The 21,643-nt window shown below is 51.9% G+C and overlaps 1 protein-coding gene across 1 annotated transcript in view; it reads left to right on the top strand.

The window, feature by feature from the left end:
* The window catches only part of ADAMTS7 (ADAM metallopeptidase with thrombospondin type 1 motif 7), a 57,399-nt gene that overhangs the window by 990 nt on the left and 34,766 nt on the right, over nucleotides 1-21,643 (top strand). Inside the window, exons 2-14 of the mRNA XM_063142763.1 lie at nucleotides 2,154-2,518; nucleotides 4,425-4,626; nucleotides 8,318-8,505; nucleotides 8,790-8,873; nucleotides 9,916-10,040; nucleotides 10,397-10,546; nucleotides 11,253-11,396; nucleotides 14,153-14,297; nucleotides 15,040-15,132; nucleotides 17,461-17,606; nucleotides 18,433-18,602; nucleotides 19,180-19,313; nucleotides 21,516-21,636. Coding sequence (XP_062998833.1) covers nucleotides 2,154-2,518; nucleotides 4,425-4,626; nucleotides 8,318-8,505; nucleotides 8,790-8,873; nucleotides 9,916-10,040; nucleotides 10,397-10,546; nucleotides 11,253-11,396; nucleotides 14,153-14,297; nucleotides 15,040-15,132; nucleotides 17,461-17,606; nucleotides 18,433-18,602; nucleotides 19,180-19,313; nucleotides 21,516-21,636 — 2,067 coding nt within the window. The remainder of the gene's footprint in view (nucleotides 1-2,153; nucleotides 2,519-4,424; nucleotides 4,627-8,317; nucleotides 8,506-8,789; nucleotides 8,874-9,915; nucleotides 10,041-10,396; nucleotides 10,547-11,252; nucleotides 11,397-14,152; nucleotides 14,298-15,039; nucleotides 15,133-17,460; nucleotides 17,607-18,432; nucleotides 18,603-19,179; nucleotides 19,314-21,515; nucleotides 21,637-21,643) is intronic.

Here is a 21,643-nt window from a genome sequence, read left to right on the forward strand (position 1 = left end):
GCATCTGTGGGCTAGGAAGAGGCTGGACCTGCCAGTCCTCCCAAAAACAGTTTGCACCGTGGTTGACATGCTGATACCAAAGGCACCTCCTTGAGCTTGTCGAGAGGAAGGAAGAGCAAAATCTAAACCTTAAGAACTCTAGTCTTTGAGGAGTTCCATCTGAAAATCTGCAGAGGCCACCAGTGAGGGAGGAAGCAGCAGCCAGGCCCCTCTCCACCATGCCTGGGTCCAGCTCCAGCTGAGAGCCCCCTCCCTCCTGCTACCAACTGTCTCTGCAGAGGCCATCAGTGAGGGAGGAAGCAGCAGCCAGGCACTTCTCCACCGTGCCTGGGTCCAGCTCCAGCTGAGAGCCCCCTCCCTCCTGCTACCAACTGTAACTGCAGAGGCCACCAGAGAGGGAGGAAGCAGCAGCCAGGCACCTCTCCACCATGCCTGGGTCCAGCTCCAGCTGAGAGCCCCCTCCCTCCTGCTACCAACTGTCTCTGCAGAGGCCATCAGTGAGGGAGGAAGCAGCAGCCAGGCACTTCTCCACCATGCCTGGGTCCAGCTCCAGCTGAGAGCCCCCTCCCTCCTGCTACCAACTGTCTCTGCAGAGGCCATCAGTGAGGGAGGAAGCAGCAGCCAGGCACTTCTCCACCATGCCTGGGTCCAGCTCCAGCTGAGAGCCTCCTCCCTCCTGCTACCAACTGTCTCTGCAGAGGCCACCAGTGAGGGAGGAAGCAGCAGCCAGGCACTTCTCCACCGTGCCTGGGTCCAGCTCCAGCTGAGAGCCCCCTCCCTCCTGCTACCAACTGTCTCTGCAGAGGCCACCAGTGAGGGAGGAAGCAGCAGCCAGGCACTTCTCCACCGTGCCTGGGTCCAGCTCCAGCTGAGAGCCCCCTCCCTCCTGCTGCCAACTGTCACTGCAGAGGCCACCAGTGAGGGAGGAAGCAGCAGCCAGGCCCCTCTCCACCGTGCCTGGGTCCAGCTCCAGCTGAGAGCCCCCTCCCTCCTGCTACCAACTGTCTCTGCAGAGGCCACCAGTGAGGGAGGAAGCAGCAGCCAGGCCCCTCTCCACCGTGCCTGGGTCCAGCTACAGCTGAGAGCCCCCTCCCTCCTGCTGCCAACTGTCACTGCAGAGGCCACCAGTGAGGGAGGAAGCAGCAGCCAGGCCCCTCTCCACCATGCCTGGGTCCAGCTCCAGCTGAGAGCCCCCTCCCTCCTGCTACCAACTGTCTCTGCAGAGGCCATCAGTGAGGGAGGAAGCAGCAGCCAGGCACCTCTCCACCGTGCCTGGGTCCAGCTCCAGCTGAGAGCCCCCTCCCTCCTGCTACCAACTGTCTCTGCAGAGGCCACCAGTGAGGGAGGAAGCAGCAGCCAGGCACCTCTCCACCGTGCCTGGGTCCAGCTCCAGCTGAGAGCCCCCTCTCTCCTGCTGTCACCTGTAACTGCTGAACTTTCCAACTAAGATTGTAGTGCCTGAGTTTGCTTTCCTTTTCCCCCTCCTCCTCCTCCCTCCCAATCCCCTTTCCTTTTGTGTCATGTCTTTTAGATTGTAAGCCTGTGGGCAGGGACTGTCAAGAAATACTTTTGTAAGCCGCCATGAGAGCCTTTTTTGGCTGAATGGCGGCATAAAAATCCTTAAATAAATAATAAAAAAAAAATAAAAAATGAGAGGGAGAGCAGGACCACACCCACCAGCCCAGCTGAAATAATTAATTTTCCTCCTCCACCCCGTTCCTTTTTCCTTGTGTGATATGTCTTTTTGGGTTGTGAACCTATGAGCAGAGACTGTCTTATTTTAATTGGGAATATATAAGCCACTCTGGGAGACTTTTCGGCTGAGGAGCGGCATAAAAATACTTCAAATAAAAATAAATAAAAAGATCAGAGCCCAGTAGCTGTCCCAGATGTTTGGTGATTTGGGGGCACAGGGAGGGATGTTGTCCTGACCTCAGTCTTCCGTCTTCACCTGAATTGCCCACCCTGTGCGCCAGATAACATTTATGATTCTAGGCCTGGAGATGTTTGTGCATTTGTCTCCTTGAGAAGTCGGGAGCAAATTGGGCACTTTTTATCTTAAAATACCAGCCACGTTTCCAGGGCCCTTCCTGGCTCTGGAGGGGCCGGGCGCTTTCTCTCGGCGTCTGATCCGTTCAACTTCTTTCCTGTAGACACAGGATCGGTTCCCATGCAAGACCCTGGCTATGACATTGTTCACCCAGTCAAGGTGGATGAGAGAGGCGCCTTCCTCTCCTACAACCTGTCCCACCGTTTGCTCTCCAAAAGGGCCCTTTTCGCCCAGAAGCGCTCACGTGCTTTCTACAGTCTCCGCCACAGAGGGCAGCAGCTGAGATTCAACCTGAGCCTGAACAGCCACCTCCTGGCTCCTGGTTTCGTTAGCGAGAGGCGCTATGGAGGAGGCCTCGCTCACGCCAAGATCCGGGCTTACAGCCAGAACTCATGTCACATGATTGGGTCAGTTCAGAACCAGGAGCAAGAAAGTGGATTGGCTGCTCTTAGCACATGTGATGGGCTGGTAAGTGTCTGTGGTTCCGCTGTCTCTGGCTTGGAGGCAAGCATGGTCCCTGGCCTTCATCCATTGCAGACCTGGAACCTTCCCCAGGGTCACGGTCAAGTGCCATTGACTGGCCTTCACTCAACATTCCTCCACTGTTATGTTTTTGCTCAACATCTGGTGCAGTGGTGATTCTGTAATTATATGTCTCTTGTACTTTTCAGGCTTAATTTTTAATAAACACATGTTTCGTTTTTAGAGATTGTGCTTAAAAAATAAACAAGAATATACTGCCCTGGAATTTTTGCAGAGGATTTAATATGAAACACACACACATGTGAATCCATTACCAGAGATGCTGGAGTACGCATTGTGCTCTCACCCTGCTTATTTCCTGAGGGAGGAAAAGAACCAGGGGGCCGCTCAGGTCTGATCAGAAGAGATTTCTTATAGTCGGCTGAGATCAATGAGAGTCAACAGACTTGTGGAAGTGCAGATTGTGGAGGAAAAAATCCTGCCTGCACAGCAGGGTGTGGATCCAAACCCAGTTTGCTGGTTCAGCAGATTTTTCAGTCCCCAGTCTGAGTACTACAGGGTGGGCAGTGGGGTGGAGGGGGACCAGAGTTCCATGTGGTTGCCAACTTTTTAACAACTCTGTTCTTGTTAGAGATGTAAAATTTCTGGAAATTTTGAAGCCATGGGAAAAAATGTTTTTTCCCCGTTTTTCTGGGGAAAAAACGGAAATTTTCGGAAAAATTGAAATAATGCAATATTAGCACTTTTTCCAGATTGAAAGTCACTTTGTTACTTTAGGAACATAAAATGTAATTACGTCCAAGTTGGTTTGGCATAAAATGATTACATTTGGTATATTAAAAGTAGTGTATTCAAACAATTATTACAAATTGAATTTACTTTTTTTTACTTTTTTTTGGTAACAAATGGAGCTACAAGCTCCTCAACTGTTAGGAACACCTGAACTGTAAGGAACCTCTTTGGTTCTGCCAGTTTATGAGGAGCAGGCAAAAAACAATTTTAAAAAACAACAACTGAAGAAACCACCAACATTAGTAACAAAGAAAATTATTTATGTCTCCGCTAGTTCTTCAGTGTCAAGACATAAAGCCCCCATTCCCATAAAAAGAACTGAGAAAAATGGGGGGGGGGACCAAGATTCAATGAATATGCATGAAATTTAATCAGACTAATTTTCTGACCTATAGCTATCAGTATTAAGTTTCAGTCTCTGCTTCAGTGGCAGTGCTGCCCCCTAGAGGCAGAAATGCATCTTTCTCTTGCATGTGAGAGTTGTAGTCTTAGTTTGCAACTAGGACTTGCTTGTCCTTGGTGCACAGACATTGTAATAATCTGATACTGTACAGTTTTTATAAATCATTTGGAGAAGTAAATATCTGAACACCTTGCCTTAAACATTGTATTCATCATGCTAAAATAAAACATCCCATTATCTGTTTTTTCTTCAATTTTTTTTCAAATTTTTGGGAAAAAACCAAAAGAGGCTTCAGAAAAAAACGGGAAAAATGGGGTTTTCTCAATTTCGGGGTTTTTTTCCGGGTCTTCACATCTCTACAGCAGCCTGACTCAGTAAAGTAAATCTCCTCCTGGCGCTGGTGGGGCAAACTTCACCTGCTAAATTTCTGCATTTGGGGCTGCTGTTACAGGCACAGGAGTAATGTTTACTTTTTAAAAAGTTGTCCAGACTGGTTTGGAATGAGATAAAGGGGTGGCCATTCTTCTGTGCTCTGTATGAGGGATGTAGCTTAGCCAGGGTGTTTCAGTCTTTTTGTTCTTTAACGTCTTCTGATTTGGACCAAATTGTTTGAAATCTATCATTGTATTACAATTTTTGCAAACTCTTAACCTGTGCAGATTGATGTATCTCGCTGATTGCTTTTTGCCCTCTCAGAAAGGGGTCTTCCGGCTGGCCAACGAAGACTTCTTTATTGAGCCGCTGGCTCCAAGCAACCTGGGCGGGGAGAAGAAAGCCCACTCCCACAGGGTCTACAGGCGCCACGTTCCAGAGTACGAGGCCGAAGAGTTTATTTCAGTAGTGAGCACAATGCAAGACAGGAAACAGGTGGCCATTGGCAAGATGTGTGGTGTCCAAGGTAACTTTTCCCTAGTTTTCAAATAACTTGCAGGCTGATGAGCTGTTATGCTGGAAAGCCTCGTGACTGATGAGCTTACGTTTGCCTCCCGGCGATTTAAAGCCACCACGTCTTGCCCTGCCCTCAACGCACAGAGTGAGGAACTCTTGACACCAGTAGTGTATCCCCCATGTATCCCCTCGTAAGCCACCTGGCATGATGTTCATTCAGCGGAAGGAAGTAATGTGCATGTTTTTAAAATGCAAGTAGCGGCTGGGGTAGGGGGAGCGTCGAGGCTGTGGGGCGAAGGGAGGATCACACTCTGGCATAGATAGGGGGAGCATCGGGGCCGTTTGCAGTCGTAGAAAAATCCAAAGGGAGGAAGGGCCGAATAGAGAGGAACCAGGACCTCACGTGATTTGTAAGCTATACTTCTATTAATGCAGCCCAAAATAGCATTGGCCTTTCTTGCAGCCATATCACACTGTTGGCTCACATTCAGCTTGCGATCTATAACAATTCCAAGATCCTTCTCGTTTGTAGTATTGCTGAGCCAAGTATCCCCCATCTTGTAACTGTGCCTTTGGTTTCTATTTCCTAAATGTAGAACTTGGCATCTATCCCTATTAAATTTCATCCTGTTGTTTTCAGCCCAGCACTCCAGCCTATCAAGATCACTTTGAAGTTTGTTTCTGTCTTCCAGGGTGTTAGCTATCCCACCCAATTTTGTGTCATCTGCAAATTTAATAAGTGTTCCCTGTACCTCCTCGTCCAAATCATTAATAAAAATGTTGAAGAGCACTGGGCCCAGGACTGAGCCCTGCGGTACCCCACTCGTTGCCTCTCCCCAGTTTGAGAAGGTTCCATTGATAAGTACTCTTTGAGTCCGATTCTGTAGCCAACTGTGAATCCACCTAATAGTTGTTCCATCTAGCCCACTTTTAGCTAGTTTGTTGATCAGAATGTCATGTGGTAATTTGTCAAAAGCTTTGCTGAAGTCAAGATATATGACATCCACAGCATTCCCACGGTCCACAAGGGAGGTTACCTTATCAAAAAATGAGATCAAATTTGTCTGACAGGACTTGTTCTTGACAAATCCATGTTGGCTTCTAGTGATCACCGCATTGATTTCAAGGTGTTTACAGACTGACTTCTTTATAATATGCTCTAAAATTTTCCCAGGGATGGATGTCAGACTGACTGGTCTGTAGTTCCCAGGTTCCTCCTTTTTGCCCTTTTTGAAGATAGGGACAACGTTAGCCCTCCTCCAGTCGTCCAGCACCTCACCCATCTTCCATGATTTTGCAAAGATAATAGACAAAGGTTCTGAGAGTTCTTCCGCTAGCTCCTTTATTACTCTAGGATGCAGTTCATCGGGCCCTGGAGATTTGAACTCATTCAAGGAAATTAGGTGTTCTTTGACCATTTGTTTATCAATCTCAAACTGTAATCCTGCCCCCTCAACTTCTGCTTCACTTTTTCCAGGGGGGTCATAGACCCGCTTTTGGGAGAAGACTGAGGCAAAGTAGGAATTGAGCACTTCAGCCTTTGCTTTGTCATCTGTTATCAATTTGCCATCCTCATTAAGCAGTTGAACCACCATTTCTTTCCTCTGTCTTTTACTACTCACATATCTGAAGAAAGCCTTTTTATTGCTTTTAGCATCCCTCGCTAATCTCAGCTCATTCTGAGCTTTAGCCTTCCTGACGCCATTTCGGCACTTCTGCGCCACTTGTCTGTACTCTTCTTTTGTAGCCTGGCCTTCCTTCCACTTCCTATATGTATCCCTTTTTGTTTTCAGGTCATCTCTAAGCTTTTTGTGGAGCCACATTGGTTTCCTCTGTTGTCTTCTATCTTTTCTCCTTGTTGGAATTGTTTGTAACTGTGCCTTTAAAATTTCCTTTTTTAAATACTCCCACCCATCCTGCACTCCTTTTCTCATTAGGCTCACTTGCCACGGGACCTTATTTATCATAGTTCTGAGTTTATTAAAATCAGCTTTCCTAAAATCTAGAGTACGTGTATGCCTACACTCAACTTTTGTCTCCTTCATAATCAAGAATTCAAGTATGACGTGGTCACTTTCCCCCAGAGTTCCCGTAACTGTCACTTTATCCACTAAGTCATCCCTATTGGTCAATATCAAGTCAAGGATTGCCGATCCTCTAGTTCCTTCCTCCACTTTCTGTAGGAGAAAGCTATCACCCACGCATGACAGGAATTTCTTGGAAGGGCTGCTTTTGGCAGTATTGGTCTCCCAACAGATATCAGGGTAATAGAAGTCCCCCATCACTACTACATCACACTTCCTTGAAACACTGGCAATTTGTTTCTCAAAAGTTTCGTCCTTGTCTTCTCCTTGATTGGGTGGTCGGTAGTAGACTCTGATTATCATGTCCTTGCCCCATTTATTTTAATCCAGATGCTCTCGATGGGGCTCCCAGTCTGATCTTCCTGTCTTTCTGTGCAGGGATAGGTATTTTTAACATATAGTGCAACTCCACCTCCCTCTTTGTTATCCTCCTGGTGCAGTGGAAAAGCTTTCTGGTTCTGACAGGCATTTGATCTCTTGACTTGCTATTTCTTAAAATCTGCTAAATTTGTACCCTTCTTGTATTTTATTTGAATTTGTACGTCTGCTGTTTTATTATTTTATTGCTGTTGTAAAATATTGTTTTGTATTATTCTTTTGTTTTGTAAGCCGCTTCAAGCATTTTTTAATGGAAAGGGTAGGTAGAAATAGAACTAGTTTTTAGGCCGTATACTTTGGGACCAGAGGGTAAAGGTCTTCTCTTCTGGAGTGGAAGGAAAAATTGCAACGCCTCCGTTGCTTGTGATGAACGCCTGAACATTTGGACCCAAATCAGAGCAGCATTTTCTGAATTTTTGAAGGGGCGTTGTTTCTTCTAAAGTTCTTTTTTCAGCTTATAATTGACTGTGGCTGTGGTTCAAAGGCTGTAAGAGAGAGGAGCCTGTGTACAAAATGGTCACAGCCATGGCATTCCCCACCCACCCACCCGTAGGGCAATTGCTTCTTCACGCCCTCCGGGTCCCAGTCATCTTCGTCTATGTTGTCTGGAGCGAACTGGGTGATGCCTCAGGTGGATTTTGATTGAATGTGAGCCTCTCACCCCGCCAGGCAGTGTTTGAAGCATAGAAATGACTTCCGGTCATGACGCTAACTCGAAATGGTTGCTGTTCCCTCATTGAAATCTACTTCCTCTCAAAGCCAGCGTAGCTTTTGGGAGAAAAGTGGCCCCTTGTAAAACGAGGTTTGGGCAGCTTTTTATCTGCACGCTGGGCTCTCACAGATCCAGTGGTGGCGGCAGCGGTAGTGGCAGTGGTGAGGTGTTTCCGGGTGGGATTCCCCTCCTGTAGTCTGTTTCCATACACGCGAGTCCATGCAAGGTGTAGGTAGCGTCTCTCCCCCTGGACCAAAGGGGAGCAGCTTCCAAATTCCAGCCCTGCAAGGGACGCTCACCACCACCTGCCAGGAGGGGTGGGGTGGGGGTGGCCTGGTCCTTGGATGCCGAGGTCAGGGGGAGAGAGGAGGGCCCCTGGTCCTGCAGTAGCGGGGGAAGAGGGCGTCCCAGGTCCCTGCCTAAGGCACATGCATGCTTGAGGGCTGCCCCTGGCTGCCCAGCACTGCCGCGTGGCTCCTGACATCGTACGGCCTTTCTCCTCCTCCTGCCTCCTCTCAAATGCCAAGAGAGCCTTGAGGACTCTGAGAAGCGCAGAGAAAAGTGGGAGGAGAAGCGGCGGCGGCGGCGGCGGATCAAGCAGCGCTCCGTCAGCAAGGAGAAATGGGTGGAGACTCTGGTGGTGGCTGACACCAAGATGGTGGCGTACCATGGCAGCGCTCACGTGGAGAAATACGTCCTGACTGTCATGAACATGGTGAGTGCCGGTTGGGGGTGGGTGGGGGGCGGAGGTGGGTGCTGCTGTGCTTGTCAGGGCTGGCGAAGGCTCCTTCCGACATGAAGCGCCAAAGGACAGGCTGGATTTTCCAGAACTGCTGAGGATCCGTTATCTGGTGTTGAGGAGCCAACAGCAAGAAACGTTGGATGGCCTTGGTCCTGTGAAGTGTGTGCTGTGGGGTTTACTTGCAGGACCAGGGGAGAGGGGGGTCCCTTTCTCATTAGCGTGATTCCTCTGCTGGTTCTGTTTATTCCATGATGCAGGTGGCCGGTTTATTCCATGACGCCAGCATTGGGAACCCTATCCACGTTTCTATTGTGCGTCTTATCTTTCTGGAAGATGAGGAGGTAAAGCGAGCGAGCGAGAGAAGTTTCCCAGGCCCCTTCCTGTCCATGCCAGCAGTGTGCAGGACACAGAGGTGCCATGATCTCTGTGGGGAGAACTCACTCTGTACATTCCGTTGGTTCTAAGCATTCAGATTTTTCTGTGTTCCACATGTATGTTCACCTTGTAGCAATTCCCCCGGTTTGTTAGGTTTTCTCCACTGACACAGTGGCTGTCTGCAAAAGCAAGTACCAATGCTGGAAAGCTCATCCCAGTGGGGGGTTTATTCTCCTTGTACAAGACTCTTTTGCATGCTGATACATTTTTTTTTCCTATACTGAAATTGTGATACTGACTTTATGGAATATTGTATGATATATATATTTTATCATACTCTTGCACACTGTGCTGGTACCTGCAAGGATCATGGAGAATCTTTTGAATGGATGGTGGTGACGATCATGATGACAAAGACTTTAATTTGTGTGTATGTGTGAGCAAGTTCCTCTGCAACTCTGGCAACAAGGGTGTCTTGGGGGAGGCCTCGGGTGCTGATGTGATGCATAGAGTTCTTGCGGAGGGGGGTCTTCAGTTGCAGGGCTGCCCCAACTGCACAAGCAACCCGAGAAGTTATGTGGCTTGACAGTAGACACCTCCATGACCCTTGGAGAGGATGCAGGGTTGCTTGCAGAATCTGAGCAAATGTTTAAAAAAACTGCCCAGTATCTGGCAATTTTAAGAACATGATAAATCTGAATCAGACCAAGGGTCCCTCTCGTCCAGCATTCTGTTCCCATGGTGGCCAACCAGCCGCTGATCAGGAACGCACAAGCAGGACAGGAGTGCAACCCGTCTTCCACCCATGATCCCTAGCAACTGGCAGGCTTTCCTCAGGCCGCTGGGTCGGCCACTGTGTGGTCAGAATGCTGGACTAGATGGACTCTTGGTCTGCTCCAGATCTAGGGCTCTCTTACTTTAATGGGAATGCAAAAAGGTCTCTTGCTAGAGTGCTAAGCAGAAATACATGTCTGGTAACTGAGTGGATCCTGACCTCCATTCCTGTAGGAAGATCTGAAAATTACCCACCATGCAGACAACACCTTGAGAAGTTTCTGCAAGTGGCAGAAAGCCATCAACGTCAAGGGGGACGCTCACCCGCTGCACCACGATGTTGCAATCCTGCTCACAAGGTATCTCTGCTCAGCCTTGGCGTTTGTGCCGGCAACTAAAGCCTCCCTGGAAGTGAGAAGCTCCTCAGACTCCATCTGGGAGTGGCGGTTGTGCCCATGCACCAGATTTGGCAGGGGTTCAGCTGCCCTGACTGCCTTCGGGGGCCCCCTGGGGTGACTTGGCTGGAGCGCTCTGGCCTTCTCTCGGGCTCCAGGGAGAAGTCCTGGGCTGGTTCCCCTTTGCAGCTGTGTCCTCGCCCTTTCCCAGGGCTCCTCAGCTGCCCTCTTGTGTTGCTTTAAGCCCCCGCCTGCAGCCCGCCAGGCCCGGTAACCACTTCTTCGTTTGTTATGTGTGTGTTTTCCTCCGCCCGGGAAAGGAAGGACCTCTGCACTGCCATGAACCGTCCGTGTGAGACGCTGGGCCTGTCTCATGTCTCGGGCATGTGCCAGCCGCACAGGAGCTGTAACATCAACGAGGACACCGGGCTACCCCTGGCTTTCACTGTGGCCCACGAACTTGGACACAGGTACGGTAGGAATGGACACCTCTCTCTTGGCCTTAGCCTCAGAAAGATACAGGCCCGGCGGAGGGCTTTCAGTTTGAGGACTCAGTGGGGCTGCAGCTGGCGTCTGCCTGCTTCCGTGAAGGGCTGCTCCCCAAACACTCCCAGGCTCAGCTGTTCCACTTTCCTCCTCTGTCCCAAACAAAGGCACAACAGTGGCTGAGTTCGGACGACACGCTAGTCAACCGGGGGGGGGGGGGGGGGGCAATTTAATAGGCGCAAAATGGGAAACAACCATTGATTAGCGTGCGCCCGAACTCAGCCTCAGTGTCAAACCTCCTTCCGCCTGCAGGGCACATTCAATTTCAGAGGAGCTCTCTGGGGGACATTGCGGTGGTGGGCGGGGCCAAGGCAAAGGGGCGGGGCCTCAGACACCCAGAATCCCGGCCCGTTCCATCCCCAGGCTCTTCCTGCTGGCAGCTAAGCCTTAGGAGCTACATTTCAACCATTCAGAATGGGAGAAAGCTGCACAATGGTCAGCTGTGGAGGGAAGGTGGGGGGCTGGACTTGGCCCTGAGGCCCAACCCTCCGCCCCCCTGTCTCAAGGGCTTGGGGAGGGTGTGTGAATGGGGCTTCTGCCCAGGCGCATGGCGTGCTTGTTTGAAGCTCTGCGGCAGCTGTGTCCAGGTGTGCGACTCACCTCCCCTTTCGGGGGGCTGTGCTCTTGCAGTTTTGGGATTCAGCATGACGGAAGCGGCAATGACTGTGAGCCAGTTGGGAAAAGACCTTTCATCATGTCTCCACAGCTCCTGTACGACACGTCGCCACTCACCTGGTCCCACTGCAGCCGGGAGTACATCACCCGCTTCCTCGAGTAAGTCCCCGGGGCTTCTCTGAGCCGCTGTGGCCGCAGCCGGGCCCCTCCCTCCCTCCCTCCCTCCCTCGCTCGCTCGCTCGCTCTGTGGGGAGTGGGGGCGGGAAGTGCGTGTTGCGGCCCGAGAGCTCTTTGCAGCTTCCCGGATGGATTCTGACGCTGCCTCTGTCCAGCTAGAGCTACGCTCTGTTGCTGTTTACGTTTTATTTCCCCCACTTCTAGGGTTTTAACTCTCTATCAGTGGATGTTGTTTATTTTTGAATTATTACTCATTTTGGACGACTGAAGAAAAGCTGGGGAACGTTTTCAAATAAATATTTTCCATTTAACTTTATTTAGATATTTTCCATTTAACTTTATTTAGATATCAACAGAATTGATTTTAGGCAGTTTATAATAATTAGAAATACACCAACATCAAAAAAACAACAACGCAGAACATTAGAAAAAGCAAGAGTTACAAATAAAATAACTGTATTTAATGTTTATCCAGTGTATAAGGCTCTGGAGAAATAAGGGGATGAGTTCTTCTCTGCTGACCAATAGGAGCTGAGAAGAGAAGTTTGGGTGGTCAGGATGCGACCATTGCAACTTAACTGGGTATTATCCAGCTATCTTACTGTTTTTCATGAATTCCGCTCTGGATGCACTCAGACAGCTACAAAGCTTTTGTTAATTTGTTAACAAACAAATTTCTCCTTTTTAATTTGTTTATGGGTGCGGAAGGTTTAAACCTCCCCTACCTGCTCTTGGTGGTCCCAGCCTGAATGCCCCCCCCCCCGGTGCATTTCCTTGCAAGTAAAAAAGAAAGAGAAGCAAAGCAGCACACGACCTATTTGCAACGGGTTGCACCTCTTTGCCTGCAGTCGGCCAGCAGGGATCGTGGCCGTCTCTCCCTGCTCAGGAGGAGCTGTGGGGGTGGTGAAGGGTTACGCAGCCTCACAAACTAGTCGGGAGGAAGGGCTGGGCTGAGAGGTGAGGCTTTCCCCATGACTGAGAGGGAAAGGGTTAAGCCTTGGTAAACATGCAGCTTTGCTCTGCACGGGCCATTGGGACTGGAGGAGTTGGCTCATTGCTGCCAGGCGCCTTCCCGCCCCCAGCCCAGTCCCAGTGGGGGCCTTGCCAGGACAATAGCGATGGCCCAGCTTGGAAAAACTGAGCCACCTTCTTTCTGGCATCTGTTTATTTTTAGCCCCATCTCACTGCCAACTCCGCTGCCTCCCACTTTGGCACTTCAGGGTCTCTTCTCTCCGCTCTGCTTGCCTGTGCCCCTTTCCCTTTGGCTCTTCCAGAGAGGTGAGGAAAGAACTGAAAGAACAGTTCCAAGGGCTGCCAGTGGAGTTTGCAGCGGAGCAAGGGACTGGCACCTTAGCACCCATCTCAGGCCTGTGATTCAAACATTCTGGGTCAGCTGCTCCACTCCATCGCATTCTGTCCTTGCATTACATGCAGGATCGGTGCTGCAGGTGCCGTCTGCACGCTCCCCTCCGCCATGGGGAAGAGGGAGAAGCCTTCCACCTCCACTTCTCTAGGGAGCCCACCTGGGGATCTGCCAAGAAAATGAGTTGCAGCTCTATCTAAGCTTCAGGGGCTGGTTGCAGAGGCGAAGAGCTGCTGGGGCTTAAGCCAGTCTGGAAGCCGTGCCCTTGAACCTGGAACCTGGCTTTTCACTGATGAGGAAAGGACACTCTACGCATGCCCAGAGGCACTTCCCTGCTCTTTCTCATTGCTGCAAGTGTCTTTGTGCAAACGCCCCTATTCATTTTGCCAAATTAAAGTCTGTGTAAAGAAGGCAGGAGGCGGGAAGGGGGCGTGGCCCAGCTGTGCTGACTGCGGAAGACAAATCAGCAGCAAGGAACCCCTTGAGCACTTCTTGACACAGTGCAGAGTTAAACGATGGGATTCACTGTTTGTTTATTTCTTTTAAACAACAGCCGAGTCACTGGGATCTCCTCTTTGGGCTTGGCTTCTGTCTCCTTTGCAGTGTTTAAAGTTCCCAGGTTTTTTCAGGGTTTGTAAACAGGCGATTCACCATTGTTCCTTTCCAGCTCCCTGCTGGCTGCTGGAAGTCTTTGACTTCCACTTCTCCTGGCTGCTTTCAAAGGCGGGGGCGGGGGCGGGAGGGGGGCTGCAGCTCAGCAGCTGCATTGCCTGCAGGAGGTCCCGGGCGGGATCCCCGGCATGACCGAGCGGCGTCAGGGCGGAAGAGCTGCTCCCGCGGCAGAGCAGGCAGGGCTGGGCCGGCCGGTCAGCGGCCTGCCTTAACGTCCGGCATCTGCCTCCGTGCGCCTGACCATCTGGCTCTTGGGGGCCGCTGCTGTGGCTGCGGTGCGTTTCCTCTTCCACTCAGCAGCTGGTCTTTGGTCAGGGCGGCTGCAAATGTTTTGATGATAAGCTCCCGGAATAAGCACACTCGGCTCCTGTCTTAGTCACATTTTCACACACCAGTTGAATGAGCCAGATGGCGCGCAGGAAAGGCTTGCAACGTCCTCCGTTGGCCTTCAGGGGAGGGGGAGGGGGGTTTCCTGAGTGCTCAGGCTTCTCCCCCTCCCCCCGCCTTGGGCCCTCAGCAGAGAAAGAACCCGCTGCTCTTCCCTCCGCCCCGAAGCTCTCTTGGGGCCACTGCAGATGGCCCAGATGCCTCCCGGCATCCCGGAGAAGCCAACCCCGCTTGTTGCGTGAGGGTGCTGTGCCCGGCATGGCCCCTTGCCCGCACGGCTGGCTCCATCTCGCACTGGGCGCTTTTCTCTTTGCAGCCGAGGCTGGGGGCTTTGCCTGGACGACCCGCCAGCCAAAGGTGTGATCGACTTCCCGTCCGTGCCACCAGGAGTCCTCTACGACGTCAGCCACCAGTGCCGGCTCCAGTATGGCGCCTACTCCACCTACTGTGAGGATATGGACGTAAGGACGGGCGGCCTGTCTGGTTCCGGGCAGGAGCAGCGCAGAATCATGCCCTAGATGGGCAGCGGGGGTGGGGTGGGGGGGAAGAGGCCAGCTCAGGCCAGCAACGGGCAAGTGGGGGGAGAGGGCTGGGCTGGGAGCCAGTGCCAAGGCTCTAGGGGAGGGGCGCAGCGCAGGTTCATTTAATGCGTCTTTTCTTTTACAATTAGAGCTGTGGGAGTTGAGGGATGAATTCTTTTCTTCCCGTTCCCAGTCCTGGTGAAAATTGCGTCCCCTTGAAGCTGCTAGTTCTCCTGGGAGGAAAGTTGCCATTGGCACGGGATAGTGGGTGGGTGCAACCATGAGAAAGCAATTTTAATCAGGACCACGGGAGGGGGAAGGGTTTTAACAGTCAACCTCCCCCCACTTTATTTTTGAAGTACGCTGCATTTAGTTTGGCCCTGATCCACCCAATCATGGGGTTACTTACGCAGCCCCCAAGCTGTGATTGTGTTCGCTGACATTCATTCGTTTCCAGAATTTATATTTTGCTCCTTTGCCAATAACGCTCTTGTAGCAGGTTACAAGAAAAATAATTGAAAACATCCATGTAATAAAACAACACAGTTAAAACCACTAAATAAAATTTACAGTTGCAAAGCAGCAGGAGACTACTATCGCCAAGAGCAGCAGACAAAGACATCGCTCCCACCGGGTTTAAGCCCGTCCTCTGCAAGCGCGCCTCTTTCCTTCTCCCCTACAGAGCGTCTGCAACACCCTCTGGTGCTCCGTGGGGAACACGTGTCACTCCAAGCTGGATGCAGCTGTCGATGGCACCAAGTGTGACGAGAACAAGGTGACGGCTTGCGTTCAGCCGCGGTGCCGTTGCGACGGCCGTGGGCCGTGCTGGGCAGACCTCGAGGGCTGCTTCGTGAGGCGTAAGCGCTGTGCCTGAAAACATACTGTTCAGAGCTGCCTTCAGAACACCCTTCCGCTGGGCCATGGGCAGTCCGGCGTCCTTCCAAGCTCTGCCGTGCAAGCAGGATGGATGCATTTGGAATCCAAATTCTATAGCGAGAGAAATTGTGCTCATAAGTTCCAATTTGTGTACTATGCCGTGACAAGTTTGCAAGGTACTTTGAAGATAAAGTCGTGCGCATCTGTCACAAGTTAGACTCTACAGTTAATGCAGTTCCATTAGAGGAGGTGTCCAGAGCATCATCTGGTCCAGTGTTATTGGGTGATTTTCAGTTGCTGAGGCCTGGAGATGTGGACAAGTTGGTTTGCCAACTCCAGGCAGCCCACCTGTAAGCTTGGCTCTTGCCCTTCTTGGCTTATAAAAAGCGACTGTCCAGGGAGGCTGGGTAAAAGAGGTGATAATTACACCACTGCTGATGAAAACCAAGACTGGACCCGGAAAACATAAACACCTGTAGGCTGGTGACTAACCTTTAGTTACTGGGCAACGCATTCAAGTGGATGGCTGCCAGTCGACTCCAGTCACTCTTGGATGTAGCTGATTTTCTAGATCTGTTTCAATTGGACTTCAGACCTGGGTTTGCAATGGGAGCTGCACTGATTGCCCTATCTGCTGAAAGCAGGATGATGGGGAGTCCGACCCTGAGATCCTCGTTGGATGTCTCAGTGGCTTTTGTTATCACCAGCCATAAGATCCTTCTGGATAGGCTGACCAGTCTGGGTGGTGGAGTTACGGTGGTTCTGCTCCTACCTGGATGGCTGATGAGAGGTGGCTCAAGTGTGCTCTGCCCTTGGTGGTTTTGTCTCTGTTTTGACCCCCGTGCTGTTGAACATCTACCTGACCTTCTGGGAGAGGTCATTTGGAGCTGCTGAATAGCACCTGGCTCTACCCGCCCATTTTATTAGATCAGGTGAGGTAGTGGGTGGTCTGAATCAGCCCCATGGCACAATAAAGGCCTGGCGGTAGAAGTGGCTTTGGTGGCTTGGAGTAACTTTTATCAGCTCAGGCTCACGTGCCAGCTGTGGCACCCTCTGGCCATGGAGAAGGCCTGGCTGCTGTCCTGCATTGCCCTGCTCACCTCCTGGTTGGACTACTGCAGTGCACTGAAAACAGTCCAGAAACTTCCCTTGTTCCAAACTGGGACTGAGCGATCTGATCTCGCTATGCCATCTGCACTGGCCTCCAGTGTGGTTCTGGGCCCAGTTCAAAGGGCTTGTTTTAACCTTTAAAGCCCTAAAGCTTTCTGGGCAGAGCGATCCCCAGCAGCGCCCTGGGCAGGGAGGGAGAGAGGGAGAGGGAGGGGGAGGCTGGGCTCCCTGCCAGGAGGCAGAGCCTGAATGCCAGCCGCTGGCAGGAGCCTCTGCCCAGGTGCAGCTGCCTTGCCCTTGAAGTCGTTCCCCGAAGCCCTTCCCTGGGCCCCCGTGACATGAGGCGAGGCAGGTGATGCGTAGAGCGGGCACCTTTCCCGTGCATTGCCGCCTTTTCAGTGCCAGGCGACGGCTTTGCTCTTTCCCCAAGACTTTCAATCGTAACACCTTTTACTGCTTTTAACATTCCTGGCACTAAGTGCTTGTTTCTCCTGTTGCTTTTTGCTTTGGCTTTATGCTGTTGTTGGCTAGTCTTCATGTTTGCATTCGGCTTTGTTACGGTTTTAAACGCTTACTGGAAACCACCCAGATGGGTGCATATAAATATTATAAATCAATGCATTACGAGTGAATTGTGACAGCCATTTCTCATTTTAAAGCAGAGAAGATGGCAGGTGGCTATATTTAGTCCATCGAAGAGAAGGAACCCCCTTAGGGTCAGTTGAAACGTGTAAGGAAGTGAGCAAGCTATTGCGTCCATGCCCAGCGCTCTCCCTCAGTGGGATGTTAAGCAAAGGGGGCGGATGGGGGAACAGGTGAGGCCCGAATACAGAGTGGCTGCGTGGCGGAGGTGAGGGCGGCTGCTTTGCTGGCAGAGGGTTCCAGGCTCTGGCACCTCCCAGGTGGTGCTGGGAAAGGCTCCCGCCCGAGCCCCTGGCTTCAGTGTGCTGCCAGCCCGTGTGCCGACCCCTCGCCGCTCCCGTAGCCGTTTTGCAGCCCTGTCCGTCCCCTTTGTTGTGCCTAGAGGTCAGCTGGGGCTGGGCGAGGCTGCTTGGTGTCGAGCCGCGGTTCCTCAGCCTGCCCCGGCTGAAGCGCTGCCTCCTTCTTCGCTCCCCAGTGGTGCTTCAATGGAGCGTGCGTGCCCGAGGGATACCGGCCAGAGGCCGTCGATGGCGGCTGGGCCGCCTGGAGCTCCTGGGCGGCTTGCTCTCGGACCTGCGGCGCTGGAGTGCAGAATGCGGAGCGGCAGTGCGACAGCCCCTCGTAAGTGACTGGCCGTGGTGCTTGCCGGGGCCGGGAGCTGCCTTATCGCTCGAGCTCCTGCCTCTGCAGGGTTGGGGGTTGGCTGCGTCCAAGACGCTGAGCAGGAAACCGGGCCGGGCCCTTCCCTGGCGTGGCCTGGGCTGCTGTGTAGCTCCCTTTCATTGCGGGAGGGCTTGTGGGGTTCAGAGGTGGCTCCCCAGGTGGAACGCAGGTGCACCTTTCCTGGCTGACGGCTGCTGCTGCTTCTACCCTCCTCAACCTAGTTAGCGTCAAGAGCTAACATCCCCAGGTTGGGATTAAGAGGGTCCATCTACAAACCAATGGCCATGGCATAGGAGGCTACACAGAAGCCAGAAGCCCAAAAGGGAAATTGCAGCGCCAGGCAGGCAGGGAGATCAGGGAGGCAAGGGAGGTCAACCTGGATCATGGCAGGCTTGCTCTTGGCACGTATGAAGCTAAGGGCCCACGAGCAGCAAAAGCCCTTCGGCACGCTACGGGTTCTTTTGCGTCCCCCACCTGCGGCGGGGAGCAGCCACCTGAGGACTCCTCTCTTCTGCTGCCTAGACCAGGCCTGACCGGGGCCACGTGGCGTCTGGATGCATCATTTCCACTCCCTTCCTCTCCATTGGGGCTAAACTAGATGTGTCGTGTGTTCAACTCCAGATGCCAGCCTCAGCGGGCTGTGCGAACGTTGGAGGGGTGCTTAGCTGTGGGGGCTGGCGAGCGTAGGGTTCTCTCTCTCTCTCTCTCTCTCTCTCTCTTCAAGCAGAAGGTTTTATTCCACCCTTAATGTGCCTGTGGGTTTATTTTTCCTTTCCAACCTCAGGCCAAAGTATGGCGGGAAATTTTGCCTGGGGGAACGGAAACGCTTCCGGGTCTGCAGCAGACAGCCCTGCCCCACGGACAAGCCATCTTTCCGGCACGTTCAGTGCAGCCACTTTGATGCCAGGCCCTACAAAGGGAAGCTTTATAAATGGAGCCCGGTCCCTAATAATAGTAAGTCTCTCTGCCTGGAGTCAGACAATCAAAAGAGATTTATTGCATTTATAATACTGTCCCTGCAGTTACATATTTCATCCCTGCTGCTGGTCAGCTGTCCCTTGGCCACATGCAGCTTGGGTGGCTTGAGTCATCTAGAACCCTTCGTTCTAGACCATGGCAGCTCCCTGCCCAGAGCATGGTATGCTCTGGATTGTGTAGGTTGACTTGGGGTGGTGGGTGAGTGGAAGGCACTCTGTGATTTGTCTGTGATATTCCAGCTTTCATCAGAGGTGTCCAGCGTTGATGCTTTCAGATTTTCTTTGGAGGGGATCCCTGCTTTGATTTGGGGGTGATTGATCACCACAATTGGGTCAGGAAGGCATTTTTCAGGACGTGGGTCAGATTGCCTTACGAACCTGGTGGGGATGGGGGGTTGGGTAGTTGCAGGAATATCCTGCAGGCCTCACTCCGGGAGCGCTGCAGCCTCGCAGCATCTCAAGCCGTGACAGGGGCCTTGGATGGGGGAGCTGCGACCTCAGCCGGATGCCAGTGACCCAGCAAGCCTCTTGCGTGCGCTCTCTGGCCTCTGCAGGCAACCCGTGCGAGCTGCACTGTCGCCCGGAGAACGAGTACTTTGCCGAAAAGCTCCGTGACGCTGCTGTCGATGGGACCCCGTGTTTCGAAGGAAACTCCAGGCGGGACGTGTGCATCAACGGAATCTGCAAGGTGGGTTTCTGGGGAGCGTGATGGGAGGGGGGAACATCTAAATACTGCTCAGCAGGGCTGGGAAAACCACGTGGGCTTCGGGTGGACGGAAGTTGCAGGAAGCCTTAGATGTGATGTGAGAAGTTGGCTGTTGTGGCGGCCTGTTCTGCGAGAGCCGTTCTGCGTAGCTGTGTCCACACATGCAGCGACAGAACGGGCAGCGCTGCTTCCGACGGCAGGGAGGTCTCCTTGTAAGGGAATATTCAGAAATGGGAGCTCTCCCCTGTCTGATAGAGTAGATTCCACTCGATGTGTTCTGGTGTACAGCACACACACACACACACACACACACACACACACACACACACACATCCAGTATACAAACTGAGGCGGTACCTTGATGCTGTGGGGGGAAGGAGAGTATATTTTTGGATGGTTTTGCCACAGCCGTTTGCTGGCCTTCTCTCCACCCCACTCCCCCAGCACTGCTGATAGAGACCACTTTTTTCTTGCAGAAGTGTAGCCCCCCCCCCCCGAAAGCCAGCATAGAACGATGCGGTCCTTGGGGCCAAAAACATTGTATGCCCCTCTATAGGCCATTAACTACTTCCCAACATAATCCCTTCTTTGTCTACTCAGGAGTCAGACCAATTTGTTTATTTATTGCATTTATATCCCACCTTTTACTCCAAGGAGCCCAAGGGAGATTACATTATCATAATCCTCTCCATTTCCCCTCGCTATAAGCCTCTGAGACAGGTTAGTCTGAGCATCCCATGAGCAAATGCTATTTTGGGATGCATTAATAGAAGTATTGCTTCCAAATCGCGTGAAGTACTAGTTCCTCTCTATTCAGCCCTGGTTAGCCTCATCTTGAGTATTGTGTCCAATTCTGGGCACCTCACTTCAATAAGGATGCAGACAAGCTGGAGCGTGTTCAGAGGAGGGCAACCAGGATGATCAGGGGTCTGGAAACAAAGCCCTATGAGGAGAGACTGGAAGAACTGGGCATGTTTAGCCTGGAGAAGAGGTCTGAGGGGAGACCTGATAGCACTCTTCAAAAACTTGAAAGGTTGTCACACAGAGGAGGGCCAGGATCTCTTCTCAATCCTCCCAGAGTGCAGGACACGGAATAACGGGCTCAAGTTACAGGAAGCCAGATTCCAGCTGGACATCAGGAAAAACTTCCTGACTGTAAGAGTGGAATGGAATCAGTTACAATGGAATCAGTTACCTAGGGAGGTTGTGGGCTCTCCCACACTAGAGGCCTTCAAGAGGCAGCTAGACAACCATCTGTCAGGTATGCTTTAAGGTGGATTCCTGCAATGAGCAGGGGGTTGGACTTGATGGCCCTTCCAACTCTACTATTCTATGATGTGGAGACTAGAACCCGGGTCTCCCTAGTCCCAGTCCAACCCTCTAAGCCAGGGTGGGAAGCTTGTGCTGACCAGATGTTTTGGACTACAACTCCCATGATCCTTCATCATTGGCTCTGCTGGCTAGGGCTGATGCGATTTGTAGATCAAAATATCTGGAGGGCCACAAGTTGCCCACCCCTGCTTTACCCCCACGGGCCAGGCAAGTATGCATAACATTGCAGTTTTACAATGTCTACTCAGAAATAAGTCCTGTTTAGTTCAATGGGACTTACTCCCAGGTAAGTGTGTGAAGGATTGCAGCCTTAGAGTGCAAGTTTAGCCAAGAAAAGCCCTACAACTCCCACCATTCCTCAGGCAGTATAGCTGGCTGGGGAAGGCTGGGAGTAGTGGTACAACTTGTTGCTCTCTAAACACCTGTAGGGGTTTTTAGTTCCTTGATTTGGGAGGCCCTTTTCCGCCCAGCGCTTGCTTGGTCTGTTTCCTGCCCTCCTCGAGGAGCGTTGCTTGGGTTGCGTCCGCTGGCACGGCCCGCTGCCTGCAGATGACGTGTCGGGTCTGTGGCAAAGGTAAGCACGAATGTGATGAGCAGCCTCACGTGGTTTTGAGCTGCGTTTGCTCCGAATGAAGGAGGTGAATTTGGAAAAGGGCAGATAACATTTGCTGAAATAGCATTAGCAGGCAAGGAATCCAGCCTGACGCTGAGGAAGAAGCGGAGTGCCGTGGGTTGCCTTGAAGTGTTGGTTCATCCTTTGTTCTGAAGGGAGCAAGGTTGTGGATCGACCCTCGAAGAAAGAAAGGGCCACGTGGAATAACCGGAGCTCTCGGGGCCTCCCCTCTCTTTCAGAACGTCGGCTGTGACTATGAAATCAACTCCTATGCTGTCGAGGACCGGTGCGGTGTGTGCCGTGGGGATGGATCAACCTGCCAGACAGTGAAGAAGACCTTTGAGGAGAGGGAGGGCCTGGGTGAGGT

The sequence above is a fragment of the Elgaria multicarinata genome, chromosome 16 (genome assembly GCF_023053635.1).
Source record: "Elgaria multicarinata webbii isolate HBS135686 ecotype San Diego chromosome 16, rElgMul1.1.pri, whole genome shotgun sequence".
Lineage (NCBI taxonomy): Eukaryota > Metazoa > Chordata > Lepidosauria > Squamata > Anguidae > Elgaria > Elgaria multicarinata.